The sequence below is a fragment of the Schistocerca cancellata genome, chromosome 9 (assembly GCF_023864275.1).
Source record: "Schistocerca cancellata isolate TAMUIC-IGC-003103 chromosome 9, iqSchCanc2.1, whole genome shotgun sequence".
Lineage (NCBI taxonomy): Eukaryota > Metazoa > Arthropoda > Insecta > Orthoptera > Acrididae > Schistocerca > Schistocerca cancellata.
Genome location: NC_064634.1, coordinates 252,821,407 through 252,845,035, shown reverse-complemented (window position 1 = coordinate 252,845,035; position 23,629 = coordinate 252,821,407). Strand labels below are relative to the sequence as shown.

The 23,629-nt window shown below is 40.1% G+C and overlaps 1 protein-coding gene across 1 annotated transcript in view; it reads right to left on the bottom strand.

The window, feature by feature from the left end:
- Positions 1–23,629, bottom strand: part of LOC126101321 (DNA ligase 4) — a 242,735-nt gene that overhangs the window by 39,060 nt on the left and 180,046 nt on the right. Inside the window, exons 9-10 of the mRNA XM_049911995.1 lie at positions 22,346–22,466; positions 12,257–12,447 (exon numbers count right to left, since the gene is read on the bottom strand). Of these exons, the coding sequence (XP_049767952.1) occupies positions 12,257–12,447; positions 22,346–22,466 (312 nt within the window). The remainder of the gene's footprint in view (positions 1–12,256; positions 12,448–22,345; positions 22,467–23,629) is intronic.

Genomic DNA, 23,629 nt, shown 5'->3' with positions numbered 1-23,629 from the left:
CAGCGGACACACCAGGAACCGCGGTGTTGGCCGTCGAATGGCGCTAGCTGCGCAGCATTTGTGCACCGCCGCCGTCAGTGTCAGCCAGTTTGCTGTGGCATACGGAGCTCCATCGCAGTCTTTAACACTGATAGCATGCCGCGACAGCATGGACGTGAACCGTATGTGCAGTTGACGGACTTTGAGCGAGGGCGTATAGTGGGCATGCGGGAGGCCGGGTGGATGTACCGCAGAATTGCTCAACACGTGGGGCGTGAGGTCTCCACGGTACATCGATGTTGTCGCCAATGGTCGGCGGAAGGTGCACGTGCCCGTCGATCTGGGACCGGACCGCAGTGACGCACGGATGCACGCCAAGACCGTAGGATCCTACGCAGTGCCGTAGGGGACCGCACCGCCACTTCCCAGCAAATTAAGGACACTGTTGCTCCTGGGGTATCGGCGAGGACCATTCGCAACCGTCTCCATGAAGCTGGGCTATGGTCCCGCACACCGTTAGGCAGTCTTCCGCTCACGCCCCAACATCGTGCAGCCCGCCTCCAGTGGTGTCGCGACAGGCGTGAATGGAGGGACGAATGGAGACATGTCGTCTTCAGCGATGAGAGTCGCTTCTGCCTTGGTGCCAATGATGGTCATATGCGTGTTTGGCGCCGTGCAGGTGAGTGCCACAATCAGGACTGCATACGACCGAGGCACACAGGGCCAACACCCAGCATCATGGTGTGGGGAGCGATCTCCTACACTGGCCGTACACCACTGGTGATCGTCGAGGGGACACTGAATAGTGCACGGTACATCCAAACCGTCATCGAACCCATCGTTCTACCATTCCTAGACCGGCAAGGGAACTTGCTGTTCCAACAGGACAATGCACGTCCGCATGTATCCCGTGCCACCCAACGTGCTCTAGAAGGTGTAAGTCAACTACCCTGGCCAGCAAGATCTCCGGATCTGTCCCCCATTGAGCATGTTTAGGACTGGATGAAGCGTCGTCTCATGCGGTCTGCACGTCCAACACGAACGCTGGTCCAACTGAGGCGCCAGGTGGAAATGGCATGGCAAGCCGTTCCACAGGACTACATCCAGCATCTCTACGATCGTCTCCATGGGAGAATAGCAGCCTGCATTGCTGCAAAAGGTGGATATACACTGTACTAGTGCCGACATTGTGCATGCTCTGTTGCCTGTGTCTATGTGCCTGTGGTTCTGTCAGTGTGATCATGTGATGTATCTGACCCCAGGAATGTGTCAATAAAGTTTCCCCTTCCTGGGACAATGAATTCACGGTGTTCTTATTTCAATTTCCAGGAGTGTATTTTTTTTTAGAAAAAAATCGTCTGTAAATATGCATTTTCTTTGTTTCTTCTGGAGCCACTTTTATATTAATGATTTGAGCTGAGTGATTAAATAATCCTAGCTCTGCTACCACCACTTCACAGTTATCTTTGCCTAAATCTGTTAATACCTGATCAACAGCTGTCTTTGAGTATTTTGTTATTCTGGTTGCACTGTTAACCATTGGAACTAAATTGAAGCTTTGAGCAAGACTTTGTAATGAGTCCCATGTAGAATCAGGGTTCAGTTTATCCACATTAAGTCTCCACATATGAGAATGTGGTTCTTTGGAGTGGATATCTTGTTAAGAACATGATTAAGTTTGGAGAAAAAGATATTGAAGTCTCCACTAGGAGATCTGTATATACATAAGATAATCAAATTCCTACACCTGTACTGGTCCCTGATTTCAACTGCTGCCAGTTCAAAATGTTGCTCTTCACTGATTACACATAAATCACTTCTGGTCTTATACTGATAATTTTGTTTTACATAAATACAACACCTCCACACTTCATAGAAGTCCTACAGTATGCACACGCTAAATTATAAGACTGCACGACTAACTGATTAATTTCAGCCTCATTGCACCAATGCTCAGTGAGACAAACAACTGAGCACTCTGTAGATTCCAGCTCCACTTCTAGCTGTTGGGTCTTATTTGCTAGGTAACATATATTTTGGTGGACAACTGTTAAGTAATTTTTTCCAGCATTATTTGCATTCCCACTTTTTTTCGTTTTAATGTCGTTCTGTTTTGGTTCAACTGTTTTCTTATTATGATTACACTCACGTTTTTTGTTTGCATATGGTATTCTTGGATAGTCACCCCCTGCAGACCGTATTAGTTTCCCTTATTTTTTACAATTTTACATAAATCCAGGAGAATTTTACATAAATCCAGGAGAATTTTACATAAATCCAGGAGAATTTTACATAAATCCAGGAGCATTTTACTGAAAGTTTTTGCGCCTAGTCTGTTTAGGTGCAGGCCATCCCTACCCAGACATTTGTCGTCAAGAAATTTATTTGGGTCAACAAATACAACACCAAGTTCGTCGCACTGTTCCCTAATGGCAGTGTTTATTTTGTTTGTATACGCTTTACTCACCGATCTTCTTTGTAGAATTCCATTGATAACAATTCTGACAGGCGTCTAAGGCTAGCGAAATGAGGGATACTCAAGTAGCGGACCTACCGATAGATGGCTCTACCAGCTGATTACTGTCATCTGTATTGTGCGCCGTATTCGAATTTGACAAGAAGTTTCTCTCGGTCTGTACGGTGTATAAGGAATTAAGGATTATCGAAATGGTGATTTCTTGTGCCGCTTTCAATTGTACGAAGTGATGGAGTAAGGAAAGTTACTTACCATTTCACAAGTAATAGGACTACCGATACAATACGATAAAAATACAGACTTAGTGCGTTTGCTAATTCGATGTTTTTGAACAGGTTTCCTCTAAAGCACCCAGAGCTGCTAAAGAAGTGGATTACTTCCGTGAAGCGGAAAGGTTTTAATCCTATGTCTTGCAGTTTTCTTTGCGGAAACCATTTCCGACAAGATGATTACGTAGTGAGCCCTGGAACGTGGAAGAAACGTCTCAAACCCGAAGCAGTGCCATCATGTTTTGACTTTCCGACACATTTGATGCCACCAAATAAACAGCCACGATGACATGTTGTTAGGATTTTGAGTGACAACGATGCTTCTCTATTAGAAGTAGCTAATTAATTTCCTTGCTGTGTGTGTGTGTGTGTGTGTGTGTGTGCTTTTTTTACTTTTGTGAATTTATTTCGTACGAACACAAATAGGCAGCATAGGTCTAAGCACTGTTGTAATACAGGTCCATATTTGTGTTTTTAGTGTTCTGTCATGGAATCTGTGCTCGATTTGCCCACAGCAGAAGCTACTGATTGCATGGCGAATGTCGTCAATGAGAATTCTTCCGTGGAAAGCCTGTCCCATTTATCCAATGCAGAAGCTGCGAATTGTGTCAAAAACGTTAGACAAGGATGTTTTCACACCCCCAAAGTTTTATTATAATATTTTTTCACCAAGCCTTGAGTTATTTCAGTCATATATAACGAAATTATTTCTTTATTTCAGAGTGCAGTTGGTTCTTCAGTAATTGATTGTGGTATACAGTCGAAAGTAGAAATGGAAGACAGGGCGACTGAAACTTGCAATTTTTTCTCAGACATTGTGCACGAATTAAAATGTAAACTGAAGTGCGTCCGTGAAAAACTTCGAAGAAGAGAGAAGAAAGTGTTTTCCATGGATGACATCATAAGTTCATTGAAGGAGAAGGGGGATCTTCCTGAAAAGTTACATAACTTCCTCAATCATCAGAAAGGAACACAAGTGGAATTAGTGTGCAATTTAGTGCACTCTCTCTCGTCAAATGGGTGGCAAGTGTAGACTGTGAACCTGGCTTCTTAAAAGATGTTTTTAAGTACAGTATGGCAATTAGGAAGCAAGTATTTTGGGACCAAGGAACTAAGCAATACACAGGTTTTTTAGACTTTGGTGGGGAAGTGCATCAGTCAAAATAAGTAAGAGAGACATCTGAGGCTCTGGTTTTCATGCTTGTCTCTATTAAAGGCAGATTTAAATGTCCAATTGCATATTTCTTTATCAACGGTGTATAGGCAAATAATCAGGCCACACTGATAAAATCTGCTTTAGAGAGGCTGCATAGTTCTGGCATTAGGGTTTGGTGTGTTACATGTGATAGCTGCAAGGTAAATATAAACACTTTACGTCCACTTGGCTGTACTTTAAATTTTTCCAAGGGTGATTTTAAGAGCCACTTTCCTCACCCTGTGGAAAAATACAATGTTTATTGTATCTTGGGCATGTGTCAGATGATTAAGTTAGCCAGAAATGCTCTAGCATAAGTATCTGCTATTGAGTCTCCAACTGGCATTATTAAATGGCATTTCATTGAGCAATTGAACAAGATACAACAAGAAGAAGGTATTACATTTGCCAGCAAACTATCAGGACAACATATAAGATAATAGAAAAATGAATGTTTCATTAGCTGCACAGACTTTGAGTTCTAGTGTGGCAGATAGTATAGAGTTTTTGAGGAGGGTTGATGATCCAAATTTTAAAGGAAGTGAAGAAAGAGTAGAATTTTTGTATTATATTGATAGGATTTTTGATATTCTGAACTCCAGAAATCCATTAGGTAAAGGGTATAAGAGCCCCCTGAGACTTGACAACCAATCTTATTGTCTTAGTATTTTCAGAGATCTTGAAAATTATATCAAAAGCTTAAAAATGAATGGTGTTCCGTTGCTGCTCCATGCAAGAAATACTTTTGCTTTTGGGATAATTTTCAATTTGCAATCTGTCAGGCACATTGTTCTGGCAAGTATGCTTCGTGTTGAACCTCCTCTGAAGTATTTGCTAACACACAAACTGTCACAAGACCACATAGAGCTTTTTTTTTCCTGCATTTGGTCCAGAGGTGGTTGGAACAACAATCCAAATGCATACCAGTTCAAATGTACCATGAGAAAGTTGCTCTTGGGTAACAGTGTCACTGCAATGAATGGGAATTGCTCAAATTTTAATGTGTGTTGTTTGCCACCTGTTTATGATTTTCATGCAAGAAAGCATGTAGTAGAAAGTGATGAAAGTGCTGCAGAAAATGAAGTAGAGAAGTGGTGTGCACTTCTTGATGATAAGATTAAGTTCTCATTTTACAAGCAAAACATACTCTATTATATTGCAGGGTGTGTCATTGCGCCTTCCAATGCAGATCACATACGAAGACTGTCTTCACATACTGAAGCCACCAGTTGTTAAATCTGCATTAGAATGTGATGCTCTCTGTGCTTTTCCTAATATGGCCAATAAAAATGCATTTGTAAATTTTGTTAACTGGGGGAAATTGGTTAAAACAGGTGACTGTATGTACTCTGTTGTAGAATACTCAGAGAAACTGTTTCAGATGTTTGTGATTGCTGGGGATATGCGATAGAAATATATACAGGCCAAGATTTTGCATTGTGTTAAAAATAAATTTATAGATTACCCATTTCCTGCTCTTGGTCATGATTACCATAATGAAATTGGGATTGAGGACTTACATCAGACTCAACTTGTTTGTAAGATTGCATCCCTGTACTCCTGCATATGCTTAAAAACATATGGAAAAAAAATGTCTGCTGAGAAAATTTTAAACAACAAATCAAGTATAAGGCAGAAGTTAAATAAACTCATATTGTTTAATCATGTATAGTGCTCAAATTGGAAAAGATTGTGTAATGGGACATTCCATGCAGATGGGTGTGACATTTTGACAGATTTTTTAAGACTATTTTGTCCATAGATTTGTTGTCGTGTAATGATGAACTTCAAAGGATGAATCACATTGATGTAAAATTAACTCTTTACATCCTGTGTAGATATTGTAACAAAATTATAATTGTTTATTGTATAAGCTTATTTTAAGATGTTTGGTGTTACAAAATATGCACTTGCATTAAAAACAGGTAATTTGTGTGAAATTAATGAAAAAAATGTTCTGGGACTTATTTAACAGATGGCTTTCAGTGTGAGAAAATATTTCCCTCAATAACTATGTTAACTTGAATTTTTCACTTCAAGAAAAAGTTTAATCACAGGATGGATGTGATCTAATGGAGTATGCAGTGGACCTATGTTTCAAACAGTAATGTTTGTGGATACTCTGCAACATAAGAGCAATAAAATTGTTACTCTGTTAATTCTTGTTTTAATACTTTCTAGAATGAACACAATGTTCCAATTGATTGTAAGCATTCTTATTACTTTAGAACCATTCTAGAATAAGGGGGCCTGATTCAGGCAAATCCTAATTTTCTGAATTTTATCTATATTTTGCTAGGAGGTCTTTCTATTATATTTTCCTGTGTTGAGGAGGGGGGCAGAAGAATGCAAATAATCATATAGAATTATCTTTCTAGCACTACAAAGTACAGAATACAGTGATTACACTTGGAAATCTAGGAAATTTCAGTATTCATGTTATATGCCTAATTTTCATCATTTACCTTGATTATATGGTTACACATTTTGCTAATTTCAATTGTGTACTACATGTTAAAAAGATTTTGTTTGGGCATAGTAATAAAAGCGTTTCATTCTGTTAGTTCATATGTCCCATACGGAACTGAAATTATAAAGTTATGATGACAAATGAAGGAATTAACATTAAGGAATCTTACTTCACAGAAATTATGTAACAATGGTTACACTTTTTGCTAGTTAACTTTAACATAAACCATTTAGTTTTCCATTAAGAGTGAAAGCAGTTGCACGAGTCACATAAAGAACAAAGTTTCCCATAGGGAACTAAAGTATTTTACGTTTGAGTTATTGCAGATCCAAAGTATTGTGCTCTTCATATTTCTGTTTAAAAAAGTTTGTAACTCAAATACACAGACTGTTGTGACTCGCCGATTATTCAAGTGCTGCCGCGCAATTACGCACGTCCTCTACGTGCGGCGCTGTCTGCCAGCCATGCAGCAGCTGCGCCACCTAAGCGGCCAGCCGAGCAGCGGCCGCTAGACTGAGACTCAGTGTTTAATCGAATGTCGACTTGTACACAGGTCAACTTACTCAGTGACTTATATGTGTTGTTGTCCGAAATATGTGTTAAATTTGAAGATATAAAACAGACATTTTGGAATCTGTACATACATGTGTGTAGCAAGGTACTTTTCATGTGCCATGTGGAATCTTTAATTTTCTGGTTTAAATATAATTTATTTCATGAATTACCTTTAATACCAACAATGTCTGAATGCATTATTTACCATTTAGAAAAAGAAATATTCGGGTACAGAATAACAAACCTCATGAAAAATGTGAGAGATTGTTCTGCACAGAACTTGGAATGGCTCTTTATCAGAAGAAGGTAAAAAGAAGGCTTCTATTAAATGTTCAAAGAAACCAGTCAGTACCTCTTGATTCATCACAGAGGTGATACAGTAATAAAACAATGTACTTTTTTCAGAATTTCTGCTAAGTATTAAAAGTGTGAAGACCTATTCAATTAGTATTTGCTTTACCAATAACCTGTAGTACAAGCACACATATAAGCAGGTAATTATGGGAGTCAAGAGTTATGTTAAAATTAATGATACTGACTGGTATTACTTGCTCACAAAACATTGTAATTGCTGTACAGTTTATTCTGTATGTGGTGTGCCCAATGTGATTCCTGGAGGACATAATATTCTGTTATCCTATGGGAGTGCGCTGGTACCACACCTATTGAAAGAAAGTTTTGCTGTGGTGTAGTTGTATCAGACGTCTGTACCAGAAAACAAATCTCCACTGTGACACCCTCATGTTCTTGGTATGCTATTCGCTATTATTACAGTAATACTCTTCACATGGAGGAGGAGAGAGAGAGAGAGGGAGAGAGAGAGAGAGAGAGAGAGAGAGAGAGAGAGATGGGAGAAAATCATGTTCTTAGAAGGAGCAAGCTTTACAGCAGCATATGCACTTTTATGTTATCACATTTTTCCCTTGAGAATGGAAAAAGAGGGGGGGAAAATTTAAGCAAGTTTTCATAAGAACTGAAAATTCTACTTGCGTCCTCTGTTATTTTCAAAATGTTACTCTCGTTCCAAATACTGTTCTATTTCTTCATACCAATTCTGAATTTCTCAGGTTATTACATATTATTTACTGTACATTGTCCAACCATACTTCTGTTGTTACCGGATAGTTTGTAATTTGGCACTACCTTTGTGCCACTGGTATTGACCAGTGTACTTTTGCAGATAAGAAAATGGCCTGGACTAGAATGTCCTGTCAGTATAGGACAAATTCACACAAAATGGAACTTTTTACACTAAATTTGCAATATAATGTCACCCTTGTCTCACACAGATTGTAGCAGCCACTGAGGTGCCTGTCTGGCCAGCTTCTGCATCTTTCACTTTCAGGTTTGTTTTTTGCTTGGGCCCTATACCGACAACCAGTCATTCCAGTGATTGACATCATGTCAAAGACTGGAACCAAGAGTCACAGAAATAAAATTCCATGGTTGTAATTCATAGTGTAATTAATTTTGCTCATTGACATGTTTTGAATACAATTTTAAAATAAAATCATGGTACCAGTCATTGTTTGGGTGTCAGACTGGAAAATTACAGTTTTAAGACACCCCAACCTTAAAACTAACAGCTGTGATCGATGTTATTTTCAACAAGTTACTTCACTTCCTACATCATCATGGATCAGTCCAATATAATGTTATTACTAGACTTGACTTCCAAATGATACAAGTCATGCTTTTAACAGGAGCCTTGACGTTGGCCTTTGTGTTTGTCTCATTTAAATGTATTTCTTGTCTTGTATAAAAGACTGAAGTACTGTCAAAAACTGGTGCTTCAATCATATCACTTAGATAAAATACATCATAGCACGTACAGGCGTTAATAAAATCTTAGCATTTTAATTTCTGATCAAAGAGAGAGCCAAATTCGTAAGGGCATGTTGCAATTACAGTGTCAGCATACATGCAGATCTGTAATGCATCACTTCAGATAAAGAAAAATAACAATTTGTTCCGTTTATATGTAAGTAATACTTTAATAGTTCAGTTGTAATTTCTGTTGTCAGTAAAGATACCCCCTAAGCAAACGATGTCAACTTTTTTTCAAGAGACGTTTTCCACACTTGATTTTCCGAATTATACCTGCTGTTAAAAGCTTTGGCAAGTAAGGTAATTTGTTGACCGTACTGAATCTTAAATAGTGTTTTAAAACGGGCAAATAAGTAAAGCACTCATAAAATTAATAGTAAACAATTTATAGGTCAGCTTGTCAAACTTCCAAAACACACTCGAATTCTGGAATTTCATAGCAGAACTGTTACTGTTGTTTCTCGCTAGATTAGAAACACTTCATGATGTTGATGTGTATATATCTAGAACATCTAATATAAAAGACTTATGAGGACTCAGAACGAAAAACATTCTCATCCGTGTTTTGACACTTCGTTTTTTGCCAAATTCAGATATGGCTGAAACCAGTGATCTCTGGCGGACACTCATGATATGATCGTAGGCCGGCACGTGCTAGAGCCATCTATCGGTAGGTCTGGTAGTTGAGCATCCCTCATTTCGCTAGCTTTAGACGCCTGTTGGAGCTTGTAAACAAACCTTTGGTTGACCGAATTACATTACGAATATCATTTATGATTTCTTCTTGTCTGCTGCTTCTAATAGAGTTTGTCCCTATGTGAATTATCACGCCTTTAAAATTTGTGTTGGAATCATTGTTGTTTTGGTTGGATTTTTCCGTGTTCCTAATGTTGTTGAAATGTTTCACAATCTGCTGTGGTCGGATTCCAGGGCGAACATCGACTTTACAGTTCAGAACCACTACATTTTTTAACATGGAATCGCTGATGACAAAGAAATCACTTTTGTCGATCTGTTTTGCTGGATTTCTTTCACATGTATCTTTTTTCTTATACATCACAGTTTTCCACTTATATTTGCTTACAGATTTACCGCACGAATCGTTTTCCGCCGCTGTTTTCACTGGGATTTGCATATGCGAGTTTACATAGGTTTGTTTACTTCCCAATAACGGAGTTTGCACATGGGAGTTCATTGAATTTCCACATGTTTCGCTTTCTGCCACTGTTTTTGCCGGAATATGCACATGTAAGTTTTCACGGTTTTGTTTTTTGCTCGCGAATGGAGTTTGCACAAAAGAGTCCTCACATTTGTTTGTTTTGTTCTGTAATGGGTTTCCACATACGCAGCTAGCCGATTCACTTTTTAGCTTTGCGTTTTCTTCTTTCAGAGACTGAATCTCTTTTTTGAGAGTTCCGATATCACTTTGTAGCACTTAAATTATTTCTTCTTTTGACTTTATGATACTTACAAGTTCTGATGTTTCCCACTGCAAACAGTCGGTGCATGTCCACGGAACTTCGTCACTAATGAATTTCAGGTTTGCTTTTGTGCACTTCTCATGAAGCCAAAAATTGCACTTTACGCATAAGATTCCTTTTATCACACGTTTTCTGCATTGCTTACATGTAGAACCACTGATTTTTTGCTTTTTGGTAGAGACAGACGTGTCGTTACACTTTTCATTCGGCGCCATCACCCACAGATCCACCAAAACTTCCATGCAAGTAGCGTAAATGACATTGCTAAACAGTAGGCTTTTCTGCTATCTACTAACACTTAAGTAATTTGTGTTCTGCAAAAGTTACATCCTCTCACTAAAACTTGGTGTTTAAATTGTATGTATTGCTATGTAAGCACTATGAGCAGCAAAAGCATTTTGTAGCAATGAGTCTCACATATTTTCATTGTTCCATGAAATCACATCATATGCTGCGTGGGCAGCTGATCTCAAAGGACTCACCCAAATGTGTCAGTTTGTGTGTGTGTATCAAATAATAAATATAATAATAAATAATCCTATGCCGAATTGTTAGTGTGTAATGTAATAATTAAGTACACACCTGCTAAAGAAGTTTGTGCACAGACACTGAAATTAACAAATCCCATTCTTGAAGAAGTGTCAGCAATAGGAAAAAATATGAAATGACAAATGATGCACGGCAAATTTTGATGAAAGTAACATATCTACTATAAAACCACTTAAAATATCAAAAGCAGCAAAGCAAAATTTTGAGGACAGTGGCATATCTTTCCCTAAAGCTGCATTTCCATTCCATCCACAATAAGTAAGATTGCAATACATAAAGTTCACCTTTGTCACCAGGCTTGGGATTCAAGCCCTGACATCCAGTAGGGACAAAGTCCATGCAACAAGTCAGCAGTGGAATTTCCCAGGCATTTCTCCAACTCATAGTCTTCACATAGTTCCTTTACCACCCATTGTCACTATAACAACTGCAGGGTGCATTATTCAGAGAGCCCAGATTGTTTTTCTAAATGCAAGCATGCTTAGAATTCGAAATTCTTACCCTCTACACCAGATCAGCAAAGCATTGCAAAACTTGCTGCACCTGAAGAAGTTGTGCATAAAATGGAAACAACAACTCAGCAGACTGCTCGGAAATATGCAATTAATCAACCACATTGAGAAAACCTGAGAAATAAACACAGAGAGAACCATTTGGTTTCCTTAAAACTACTAGTGGTGTTGCCCCCCTGATTTGATGTGATGGGTGTGAGGATGTTGTGTTGTGCCAAACTTGAGGTCATCTCACAATGCTACTGGTGCTGGTCTAACTCTAAAGCAGTGAGATGCGGTAGAAGTCTTTATCTGAATGTTAGCAACATAATTATTTGCACATGCTAAGCCTGGTGAAAATGGATGCTGTAAGTTCAGTGTGTAATGAATTAAAATCAGTGAATGGTACTATTGCTGATACAATGTTGATGTTGCAAACTATTTTACAACCAAAGGATGAAAAAGTATCCAATCCAAAAATGTTTTGTGTCTCAGATGATGGCATAATGAACCAAGGCTGTGCATCAGTTTCCACTAAACCATACTTTTTGCAAGGTTCTCTGTCAGATGTACCTTTGCAGAACAAATGAGTGTGAAATTGAAATTTGCATAATTACTGAGATTCTAAGTTTATTGGTGTATGGAATACCAACAATTGGTAGCAGTTACATTTTTTACCTCATATACGATGACTGATTAACAAATACTAGTGACATTTTGCGCCATTTTAAACTAAGGAAAAAGGGCTACGTTAAAGTATCTATGATACAAAAGTATACCAGTATTTGTAAGGCCATGCAAATAAACTGCACTAATTTTTGTGGGTTAATTGTGAGCAAAAGTAGTATGCATATTTTAAACCATACTTTTATGTTTCTGTTCATCTACAATAATTTTATCAATTCAAATATATACATCAGAAGAATACATGTATACAACTATTGAAACAAAGGAGTGTTCTTACCTGCAAAATATAAGAATTTTTTGGCTCTATCCATACTTCTGGTTTCTCTTTCGTCCAAATAATACCCGGAGGGCATTCCCCAGGAGAACATTTCCTCCAATGTGGTTTCATCTTCTGGATAAGTTCCTCAAGCTTAGCCATTGTATACCCTGAACCAACACGTACTAAGGAGTGGAACTCCTCTGGCTCTGCTGTAAATCATGACACAGGTTAGCCATATGTACTAAGAAATGATGTATATATAGCCTGCAAAATGAAACACACACTATGGTTGTGGTAACAATCAGTAGGATACATAATTTTCTAACTATGTAATCAGTTCAAAATCACTGAGGAATATATCAATTATGAACAACAAAGGCAGATGGTAGACGTGATACTGAAATTTATAAACTGAATACCTTTGGGACAGCACACACTATAATCTTTCCAAGTAGTTCAGCCACTTTTACATCAATAACTACATGCCTTCTATTTCCAAAAAGCATTACTTGCTCTATTTTCTTTCCTTAGCAACTAAAGTACTAGTCCTCAAATCTTCAATTCGTCTTATATAGACAAATAGTCAACTTCAGCACATTCGTAATACCTTAATGTTAAACCTACAAGGAAACCAGACAGCAATCAGATTTTTGTATTTTTTTTATATTTATGATTCCTGAAGCTGAGAACTGAAATATCAATCTCCAAGAGCAAATTGACATAACTCTCCAAAATTCTCAAGAAAATCATCTTTGATGTTCTTCAATGGTATTTAATACCCTAAATCAAAGTTATCTTTTTGACATGCTACATAGCTCTCAGGTAGAATGCTTGCCTGTTTCATTGGTGGCCCGGGTTTGATTTCAGGCCAAGGAAAATTTTTAAGCAAAGGTGCATGTTCTACAAGTGTTTCTGCGAAGAGTTAACTACTTAGAGATGAAATAAAATTATAATGTTTTTTAACATAAACAAATTTTATTAACAATCTTTTTTAATCCTTGAGCGGGCACCCCATTTTTTTATAACATGGGTGGGCGTACTTTGCGCACATGTAAAGAATTGCTGTCTTTATGTTACCAAAGTAAACGTCTATCAGCAGAATCAGAGTTTAACCTTAGTTTAATGAAATAATAATAAAATAAACTTACATTATATGAGCTAAATCACTGTTTGATTAAATAATAATAAAATAAACTTTCATTATATCACTCTGTTGCCATTACAAGTGTTACTCCACATTAACAACTCAAGCGAAGCATTAAACAGTGGAGTTACATCAGATCGTAGCTAACCCCTTATTAGATTGTTAATTATCTCATAGAAAACTGCCTCATTTTAGGATTGTGCTGCTAGCTTAGAATATGAATCATTTTCTTGCATGGTCTATAAATTTTTTCTGACCTAGCTCATGGTTTATTTTATCTTACTGCTGCTCACTTGGACTTATGACAAAACAACTTATCACTGGGTTCAGGACAAGTTGGGTAAGGGCTAAGGATTGAAGGTTCTGGAAGTCCAGGAGAGACTGGTGGAAGGAGGAATTGCACCTGGAGATGGGAATTTAACATAAGCCCTTTAGGGGTAATTACAAAGGTTAAGCAGGACCGGAGGAAAAGTATGTGGGATTGCAGTTTGGCTACGGTGAATGCATGTTTCCGGAATGAATGTAAATAATGTGGTATAGGATTAGGGTACATAGTGGGTAACTGGTGGGTAGGGAAATTAAATAACTAAAATTGAAATAGTAACCATAAGAAGGAATATAACGCGGAGGGAAGGACGAGAAAGAAAGAAATTGTGTTGGTAATGTTCAATACCAAAGGAAGACCACTAAATAAGGAAAATACGGAAAAAGTTGACCAGACCAAGTAAGTATGTCCAGATCAGGTGAAAATAACACACGTTGCTCAAAAACAGAGATAGCGAGTGGCGAAAAAAAAAGGATCGCGCGTGCTGCAAAAGAGATCACGCGTACCGCAAAAAAAACGCGGATAAAGGTTCCACAACTGTCGTACTTGACTGTGTGGAGTATGAGGCAGAAGGACTGCGTCAACTCTCCGACACCTCAACCTACAAAGCTGTTACCCAGGATCCCATTCCCTCCATCCGGACTGAGCTGCAAAAAATCCTAAGAATCCAAGGTCCCTCACAAGGCCTTACAACGGCTTCCATAGAATTACTCACTCCACCTGAGCCACGTACCCCTACCTTCTACCTATTACCCAAAATCCACAAAGAGAACCATCCTGGCCGTCCCATTGTAGCAGGCTTCAAAGCCCCAACCGAACGTATCTCAGCTCTGGTAGACCAGCACCTCCTACCTATCACCCGCAGACTCCCATCCTACATCAAAGACACAAACCACTTCCTAGAACACCTCAAATCCATTCCCACTCCTCTCCCACCTGAAACCTTTCTTGTCACCATAGGTGCTACATCCCTTTACACAAACATCCCACATACCCATGGTCTCTCTGCCCTTGAGCACTACCTCTCCCAACGCCCACCTGAAGATCTTCCAAAAACCTCGTTCCTTATCACACTTACCAACTTCATCCTCACCCATAATTACTTCACTTTTGAAGGCCAGACCTACAAACAAATCAGGGGAATGGCCATGGGAACCAGGATGGCTCCGTCCTATGCCAACCTATTCATGGGCCGCATGGAGGAAGCTTTCCTGAAGACCCAACAGCTGCTTCCCCTGGCCTGGTATAGGTTTATAGATGACATCTTTGTGGTCTGGACTCATGGTGAAGAAACACTCCTTAATTTCCTCCATAACCTCAACTCCTTTCGAATCTGGATTTCACCTGGTCCTTCTCCAAAACCCAAGCCACCTTCCTGGATGTTGACCTTCATCTTGTTGAAGCTCACATCCACACCTCCGTCCATATCAAACCCACAAACAAACAACAGTACCTTCACTTTGATAGCTGCCATCCATTCCACATCAAACGCTCCCTTCCCTACAGCCTAGGTATTCGTGGCAAACGTATCTGCTCCAGTGACGAATCCCTCAACAATTACACCAATAACCTGACCAGTGCTTTCCTCTCCCGCAACTATCCTGCAGACCTTGTCCACAAACAGATCTCTCGAGCAATACATTCCTCCCTGTCCAACAACAATGTTCCTACCCCCAGACCACACAGAAGCATCCCCCTTGTTACCCAATATTATCCTGGCCTCGAAAACATCAACAAATTACTCCGCCAGGGATATGATTTTCTCCAGTCATCCCCTGAAATGAGATCATCCCTTGACAAAATTCTCCCCACACCACCCAGAGTTTCCTTTCGTCGGCCCCCTAACCTCCGTAACATCCTTGTTAAACCCTACAATATTCCCAGACTACCTTCTCTACCCAGCGGTTCCTACTCCTGTAACCGACCCCGCTGCAAAACCTGCCCCATGCATCCCCCCACAACCACTTACTCCAGCCCCGCTACTGGTAAAACGTACACAATTCAAGGCAGGGCCACATGTGAAACTACACATGTCATTTATCAACTGACATGCCTGCACTGCACAGCCTTTTACATCGGTATGACAACAACTAAACTGGCTGAGCGCATGAACGGACACAGACGAACTGTCCGCCTAGGAGATGCCCAATACCCAGTAGCGGAGCATGCCCTCCAGCATAATTCTAGGGACCTAGGAACCTGCTACACCGTATGTGCCATTTGGCTTCTCCCACCCAACACCAGTCCCTCTGAACTGCGGAGATGGGAACTTGCACTCCAACACATCCTTTCATCCCGCCATCCCCCTGGACTGAACCTACGTTAAACAACCTCACTCCCATTTACTCTTCAGTCTTCTCCTCTTTCCCTTTCCTCTTAGCCATTCACGCATCTTTTCATCCTGCATAGTTGTGTTTATCTTTATACTATATACCTCTTTACTTCTGTATGCATCCTCTTTGGTTTGAAGCTGGCACAGTACTTACAGTAGAATATCTTTGGCTTCCCTCTGACAACCATGCCTCCATCCTTGCTACCCTCCCTATTTTCCTTTCCCTGTTGCTTCATAACCTGGGTTGTGAGTAACTGAATCTCCTTTCCCTTCTTCCCTTTCTTCCCCCTCTCTCCTCCCTGATGAAGGAACATTTGTTCCAAAAGCTAGGAACATAAATTTTCGGTTTTGTTTTATGTGTATCTATCAGCTGTACTGAGCTGAGGTAAGTACTGGCCAGCCCCTCTATCTCTTTGTTAGTAAAAGCTATCCTTTGTAATTTGGTACACTGCCATGCTCCAAATGTATTTATAATGTATTGACAGAAGTTTATTTTGTTATTCTGTATGTACTAGTACATCTTTTATGACGAAGCCAATATCATTGTAAAATGATCTATGGTGAATAAAATTCTAGAAATTCTTGAAATACCCTCCTCATCCCTCAGTATCATCCTGGACTGGAGCAAATTAAAATGTTTTACACCAGGGCTTGAACTATCTCTTCATTATGCCCAGAAATGAAGGACATCCTACCAACAATCCTTGCCACCTGTCCGGAAGTGCTATTCCAACACCCAACCAAGTTACACAATATCCTGGCCCATCCCTATGTTGTACCCACTACCAACACCTTGCCAAGTGGGTCATACGCCTGCGAAAGACCCATGTGCAAGACCTGTCCAATTCATCCACCCAGTGCATCTTATGCCACTCCATCACTGTCTTATCCAATCCCACCAAAGGCAGAGTTGTCTGTGAAAACAGCCATGCCACACATCAGCTCTGATGAAATTTATGCAAGGCATTTTATGTAGGGATGACCGCCATAAATTGTCCACACAAATGATAGGCCACTGCCAAACTGTAACGATGATCAGAGTTAACCAACCAGTGGCAGAATGTACTGCTGAGCACACCAAATTCTCCTGGCATCAATTTTGATGTACCTCCTGTACTCACACCCTCCCTCCACCAGTGTTCCCTTCCTCGGATCTATTGACCCCTACTAAACTGCTTCCTTATGACATCGTTATCGTGCACTGCACAAACTCACTTGTCCATCGCATTCTTAGACTGTCCATCTGCTGCCTCTCCCTTCTAGAGTCCTGTTTTGCACATCTGCTACTTCCATCTGAGTGTGGATGCACACATGCATCTGTATACCACAGCATCTACAAGTGACCTATGATTCAATTCAAATACCAATGAAATGTGAGTACAATCCTCATATGTGATTTAAGATACTACGTGACTAGTATGGAACTCTAACTACCCCTGAACTCTGGTCTATAAACAGGTATTTCATACTATATCCTTCCACACTCTTGTTATACCAAAAACATCCCTAAAAGCTAAATATTTTAACAGTAAACGTCATCAGTGGAGGTACATCAATATAAAATAAGAAATTGTTGGAAACTAAGAACAAATGAACACTGGTGGAATCATCATGAGAAAAGTGTAATATGAATGAGAGTCTCCCAATTCAATTGTTGACCAAAAAGTATGAGCCAAATAACTAACATTAATGTCTTTAAGAACACAGTCAAAGAAATATTGGAGAAAAATCCATTTTGTTCCATAAATAGATTTTCAGATTAATGGAAGGACAATGCAAAAAGTATGGTGCAAGCACAAGCAAGAAAACAGAAGTAACTTTATTCAGTTTTGATAAACAGCATAAACGTATGTAATTTTAAACATAAGAGAATTAATCAAACTGCAAAGAAAATTAACATAATGGAGATTTAAGCATTGTATCCTTGCTTACCAAAAATAATTATGCCTTAAAGAGGATTCACCTTCTTGCAAGGGTATACGATAAAACAAAACAAAAAGTTGTGTTCTTGTAAGAAGGTGGACTCTAACTAATTATAATTGAAAAGAAGAACTCAACATACCGTAAAAAAGTCATTTATTTATTATGCTCCAATCTCTTCCATATGTACACTAGGCTGTAGAGTGCACATACTGTGCAATCAAAATGATAAGGCCTATATGCAATGATACAATATGTATCACTATAATAAAATCAAATCTTCTTCTTCTGTGGCACTTCAGTCCAGGATGAACCTTGGACTTCCCAACGAGCTTCCACCATCCATCCCAATCACATGCTACCCTCCTCCAGTTTCTGCATCTGAGCTTCCGTAGGCCTTCTTCCACTCCATCCAGCCATCTGCTACCCTCCTCCAGTTTCTGCATCAGAGCTTCTGTAGGTTTTCTTCCACTCCATCCAGCCATCTTGCTCAAGGTCAACCTCGCCCTCTTTGTCCTCCTGGATTACCAAAGAGAATCTTCTTTATCACCTCATACTCCTCCATACCTGCCACATGACCTGCCCATCTTATCCTTCCTGATCGTATGATTTTTGTTACAGGAGCATCGGCATATATAGTGTACAATTCTGCATTGTACCTTTTCCTCCGTTGTTCTCTGTCATTCACAGGGACAATTATTCTTCTCAAAACTTTCCTCTCAAATCTGTTGAGCAGCCTTGCATCGCTTTCTGTCAAGGGCAATGTTTCCGAAGCATAAGTGAGAACTGGTCTAATAACGGTTTTATAAATAGTGAAATTTGTTGGGTGGCTGAGGAGTCTTGATTGGAATAAATTACTCAAGGTGAAATATGCGTTATTTTCTGATATCAGCAATGCATCTCCTTGATGTAGCACATTTTTTATTTCCAGGGGGTCTGAGGAATTTCCTCGAAATCGAAAGCAGCTTCTATGTCAGATATCATCATTTTAACCATTCTCAGGAGCTTTCCATGTATCCCCATTTCCTGTAAGGCATCAAACAACTGGTTTCTATTGCTTTATCTACCTGTGGGAGTAGTTGATCAAAAATAATTTTGGGTAACGCCTTGTGCCCCAAATTCGGGAGGGTGATTCCACGGTGGATTTTACACTCCATTCGGTCGGCCTCTTTATGTATGGGACATAATATTCCTATAATAGAAGGAAACATTCCACGAAGGAAAAATATACCTAAAAACAAAGATGATGTGACTTACCAAATGAAAGTGCTGGCAGGTCGATAGACACACAAACGAACACAAACATACACACAAAATTCAAGCTTTCGCAACAAACTGTTGCCTCATCAGGAAAGAGGGAAGGAGAGGGAAAGACGAAAGGATGTGGGTTTTAAGGGAGAGGGTAAGGAGTCATTCCAGTCCCGGGAGCGGAAAGACTTACCTTAGGGGGAAAAAAGGACAGGTATACACTCGCACACACACACATATCCATCCACACATATACAGACACAAGCAGACATATTTAAAGACATAATATTCCTTCATTCCATACATCTGCTATACTTTCCTGTTCCAATATTAGAGTGATACGTTAAACAGATACAGCTTTAATGTTGCTCCTCCACATTTTAGCAATTCTGTAGGAATGCTATCAGTGCCAGGAGCCTTGTTATTATTAAGTTTAGTTAAAGCTTTTTTAACGTCCTCTAACCCTAGGCCATCCAATGGCTGTTCATCACCCAATACTTGCTCACAATCATTAGAGATATTGTCCGCTTGCACTCTCTCTCGATTCAGCATGTCATTCAAGTATCTTCGCTATCTTTCCAGAGTCTGTTTACTCTCATTTATTATGTTTCAGCAGCTTATTATGCATCAGCAGCAATTGGCATCCTTTCATTACTTTATATCACATCTTACTGCAACAGCCGAATTATATCTTTTACCATGGCTTTGACTATATTCCATCAAATAAAGAAATGTAGGATGTCCTCTTTAAAAGCCTTCCTAGTTCTTCTAAAGTGGAGTTCTGTGGGTCACCCAGTCTCAGAAATATGGTCTTGCCTTTGTGAAAGATTGCTTCCAAACCCCTTGCCACCTACATGAAAAGTCCATGTGCAAGATGTGTTGCACGCATCACGAAGTACATCCCACTCTACTCCTGTTCTACTCCAAGCTTATCAACCCAAAGGAAGAGAATGCTGATGAGAACAATATGGTTGACTTCCCTGGGAACTTCACAATATGTCATAACTGAATCCCACCCCTCCTGCACCAACTCTTTTTAATTGAACATCTCACCAACACTTAATCTTGGCCTCAATGTCTGCAGTCCCTGTTCTACACCTACACCAAGCCCATTAATTTCTTAATTCATCTACTTCAAACTGTTGCTCCACCTTTTTTTACCTATAATCAGAAGTTTGAGTTATAGGTTTATGGACCCTTATCCACAATGGTTTTTATTCTTCCTGCTACTCCCTACCTCCAAAACTTTCTTCCACTGTATCCGTTATATATTCCACTGATTTCACTTGCGACACATTCCCCTTCTCTTCTGCTGTTATATCCCACCCTTGAAAATTCTTTCCTTTTTCCTCTTCAATGTGCTCTCAATTAATGCCATGCAAGACCAACTACTCAATCCGTCAGACCACAGAGCTCGGACAATGTAGCACCATCCCACTCTCTCTCTGTCTCTGTGTTTTGATACTGTCAATTATATGAGAATATCCACTATTGGCCATTAAAATTGCTACACCATGAAGATGACGTGCTACAGATGTGAAATTTAACTGACAGGAATAAGATGCTGTGATATGCAAATGATTAGATTTTCAGAGCATTCACATAAGGTTGGCGTCGTTGGCGACACCTACAACGTGCTGACATGAGGAAAGTTTCCAAACAATTTCTCATACACAAACAGCAGCTGACCAGCATTGCCTGGTGAAATGTTGTGATGCCTCGTGTAAGGAGGAGAAATGTGTACCATCACGTTTCCGACTTTGATAAAGGTCAGATTGTAGCCTATCACGATTGCGGTTTATCGTATCGCGTCATTGCTGCTCGCGTTGGTCAAGATTCAATGATTGTTAGCAGAATATGGAATCGGAGGGTTCCGGAGGGTAATACGGAACACCGTGCTGGATCCCAATGGCCTCGTATTACTAGCATTCGAGATGACAGGCATCTTATCCGCATGGCTGTAACGGATCGTGCACCCACGTCTCGACCACTGAGTCAACAGATGGGGACATTTGCAAGACAACAACCATCTCCACGAACAGTTCGACGACGTTTGCAGCAGCATGGACTATCAGCTCGGGGACCATGGCTGCGATTACCCTTGACTCTGCATCACAGACAGGAGCGCCTGTGATGGTGTACTCAACGACGAACCTGGGTGCATGAATGGCAAAACGTCATTTTTTTGAATAAATCCAGGTTCTGTTTACAGCATCATGATGGTTGCATCCGTGTTTGGCGACATCATGGTGAACGCACATCGGTAGCGTGTATTCGTCATCGCCATACTGGCGTATCACCCGGCATAATGGTAGGGGGTGCCATTGGTTACACGTCTTGGTCACCTCTTGTTCGCATTGACGGCACTTTGAACAGTGCGCGTTACATTTCAGATATGTTACGACCCGTGGCTCTACCCTTCATTTGATCCCTGCGAAACCCTACATTTCAGCAGGATAATGCACGACCGCATATTGCAGGTCCTGTACGGGCCTTTCTGGATACAGAAAATGTTCGACTGCTGCCCTGGCCAGCACATTCTCCAGATCTCTCACCAATTGAAAATGTCATGTCAATGGTGGCCGAACAACTGGCTCATCGCAATACGCCAGTCACTACTCTTGATGAACTGTGGTATCGTGTTGAAGCTGCATGGGCAGCTGTATCTGTACAGCCGGCCGGGATGGCCAGGCGGTTCTAGGCGCTACAGTCTGGAACCACGCGACCGCTACGTCGCAGGTTCGAATCCTGCCTCGGGCATGGATGTCTGTGATGTCCTTAGATTAGTTAGGTTTAAGTAGTTCTAAGTTCTAGGGGACTGATGACCTCAGAAGTTAAGTCCCATAGTCCTCAGAGCCATTTTTTTGTACCTGTACACACTATCCAAGCTCTGTTTGACTTAATGCCCAGGCGTATCAAGGCCTTTATTACGGCCAGAGGTGGTTGTTCTGGGTACTGATTTCTCAGGATCTATGCACCCAAATTGTGTGAAAATGTAATCACATGTCAGTTCTAGTATATTTGTCCAATGAATACCCGTTTATCATCTGCATTTCTTCTTGGTATAGCAATTTTAATGGCCAGTAGTGTACCTAAATCAACCATAAGTTGAATTAACAATTAAGCAGTCATACATACCTCCATCTTTTGAAACAGCTGCTGCCAAAAGAAAGTGGCTAATGATTCCTCTTCTTCGTCCATCACCATAGTAACCACCAATAATTATGGCATCCACTTGATCCATTAAACCTCCTGTATACTGTGAAGCAACAATGTCCCTTGGTTCATATCCAAAAGTAATTTCTTTTTGTAACATTATTGAACAGTATGTTAACAATGTGATTAGGACAGATCACCATGGCTGTACAGATAAAACTTTGAGAAGCAGACAGGCCCATGAAAATATAGGGAAAATTGCTGTTCAATCTAGAATTTCTGTTCCTCTTCAGATCATGTGGATGAGAACACAAGACACACATGCAACCCCCCCCCCTCCACCATCAACCCCCCTCCCTCCTTAGAACACAGGCACAGACCATGTCAGAGGAGGAGGAGGAGAAGAAGATTGGTGGTATGTATGGGCACAAACAGTGAGGTCATCAGTGCCCTCGCTAAACAAATTGGAGACAAATATGGCAATACTGTTTAAAAATTATGTCCCAAAAGGTAAAACATGAAATATAAATCTCACCTAACCCACTCCACTCACATTAACTCATACACACATTTTGACACAGACCAACAAAATACATAAAACTCATTTCTTTTGTAAAACCAATTGTTAAAACACACGGACAATTACCACAAAATAGTTAACATAATATGACATGGAACAGTGACTGACTGATCTTTGGGAAATAATAGGATGAACCAGCCACCCTGAAAACGCCTTAAAATATAATTACCGAAGTTGAAAGTCAGTCATTATGTAGTAGCTTAAAACACAAATCACATTTGAGTCTTTATTTCCCACAATAATGGGCAGTTAAGCTGGTAAGCCAGTTTCTCTCCTTATATCTTGATATAAAATACATTCTGCTAAAATGTGGCTTATAGACATCTATACACAATAAGCACTGCACATTGGTAGGGCCTCTCACCAGAGGAGAAATCCATGTGCTGGAGAAGTGTCCTATCTGGAGGTGCATTAAAAATACTTCCTCTCAGCTGTGCTGCCAGAATGAAGAATGCCTCAGTCATTTGTCTGTTTTACCAACCATAGCTTGTCGAGCTTTATCCCTTGTCACTCCTCCTTTAAGAGGTGCATGATTATATTTCTCAATAGTGAGGCAGCTGCGAAACTGTATTTTCCACGCAAACATCTGTACCTATTTCAGCTGTTGCTTCACTACCCTAAATTCCCACATGCTTTAGAACCCATGTTTGTGGCCCATTTCCAATTTGTCCATTTCCTTTTGCAGT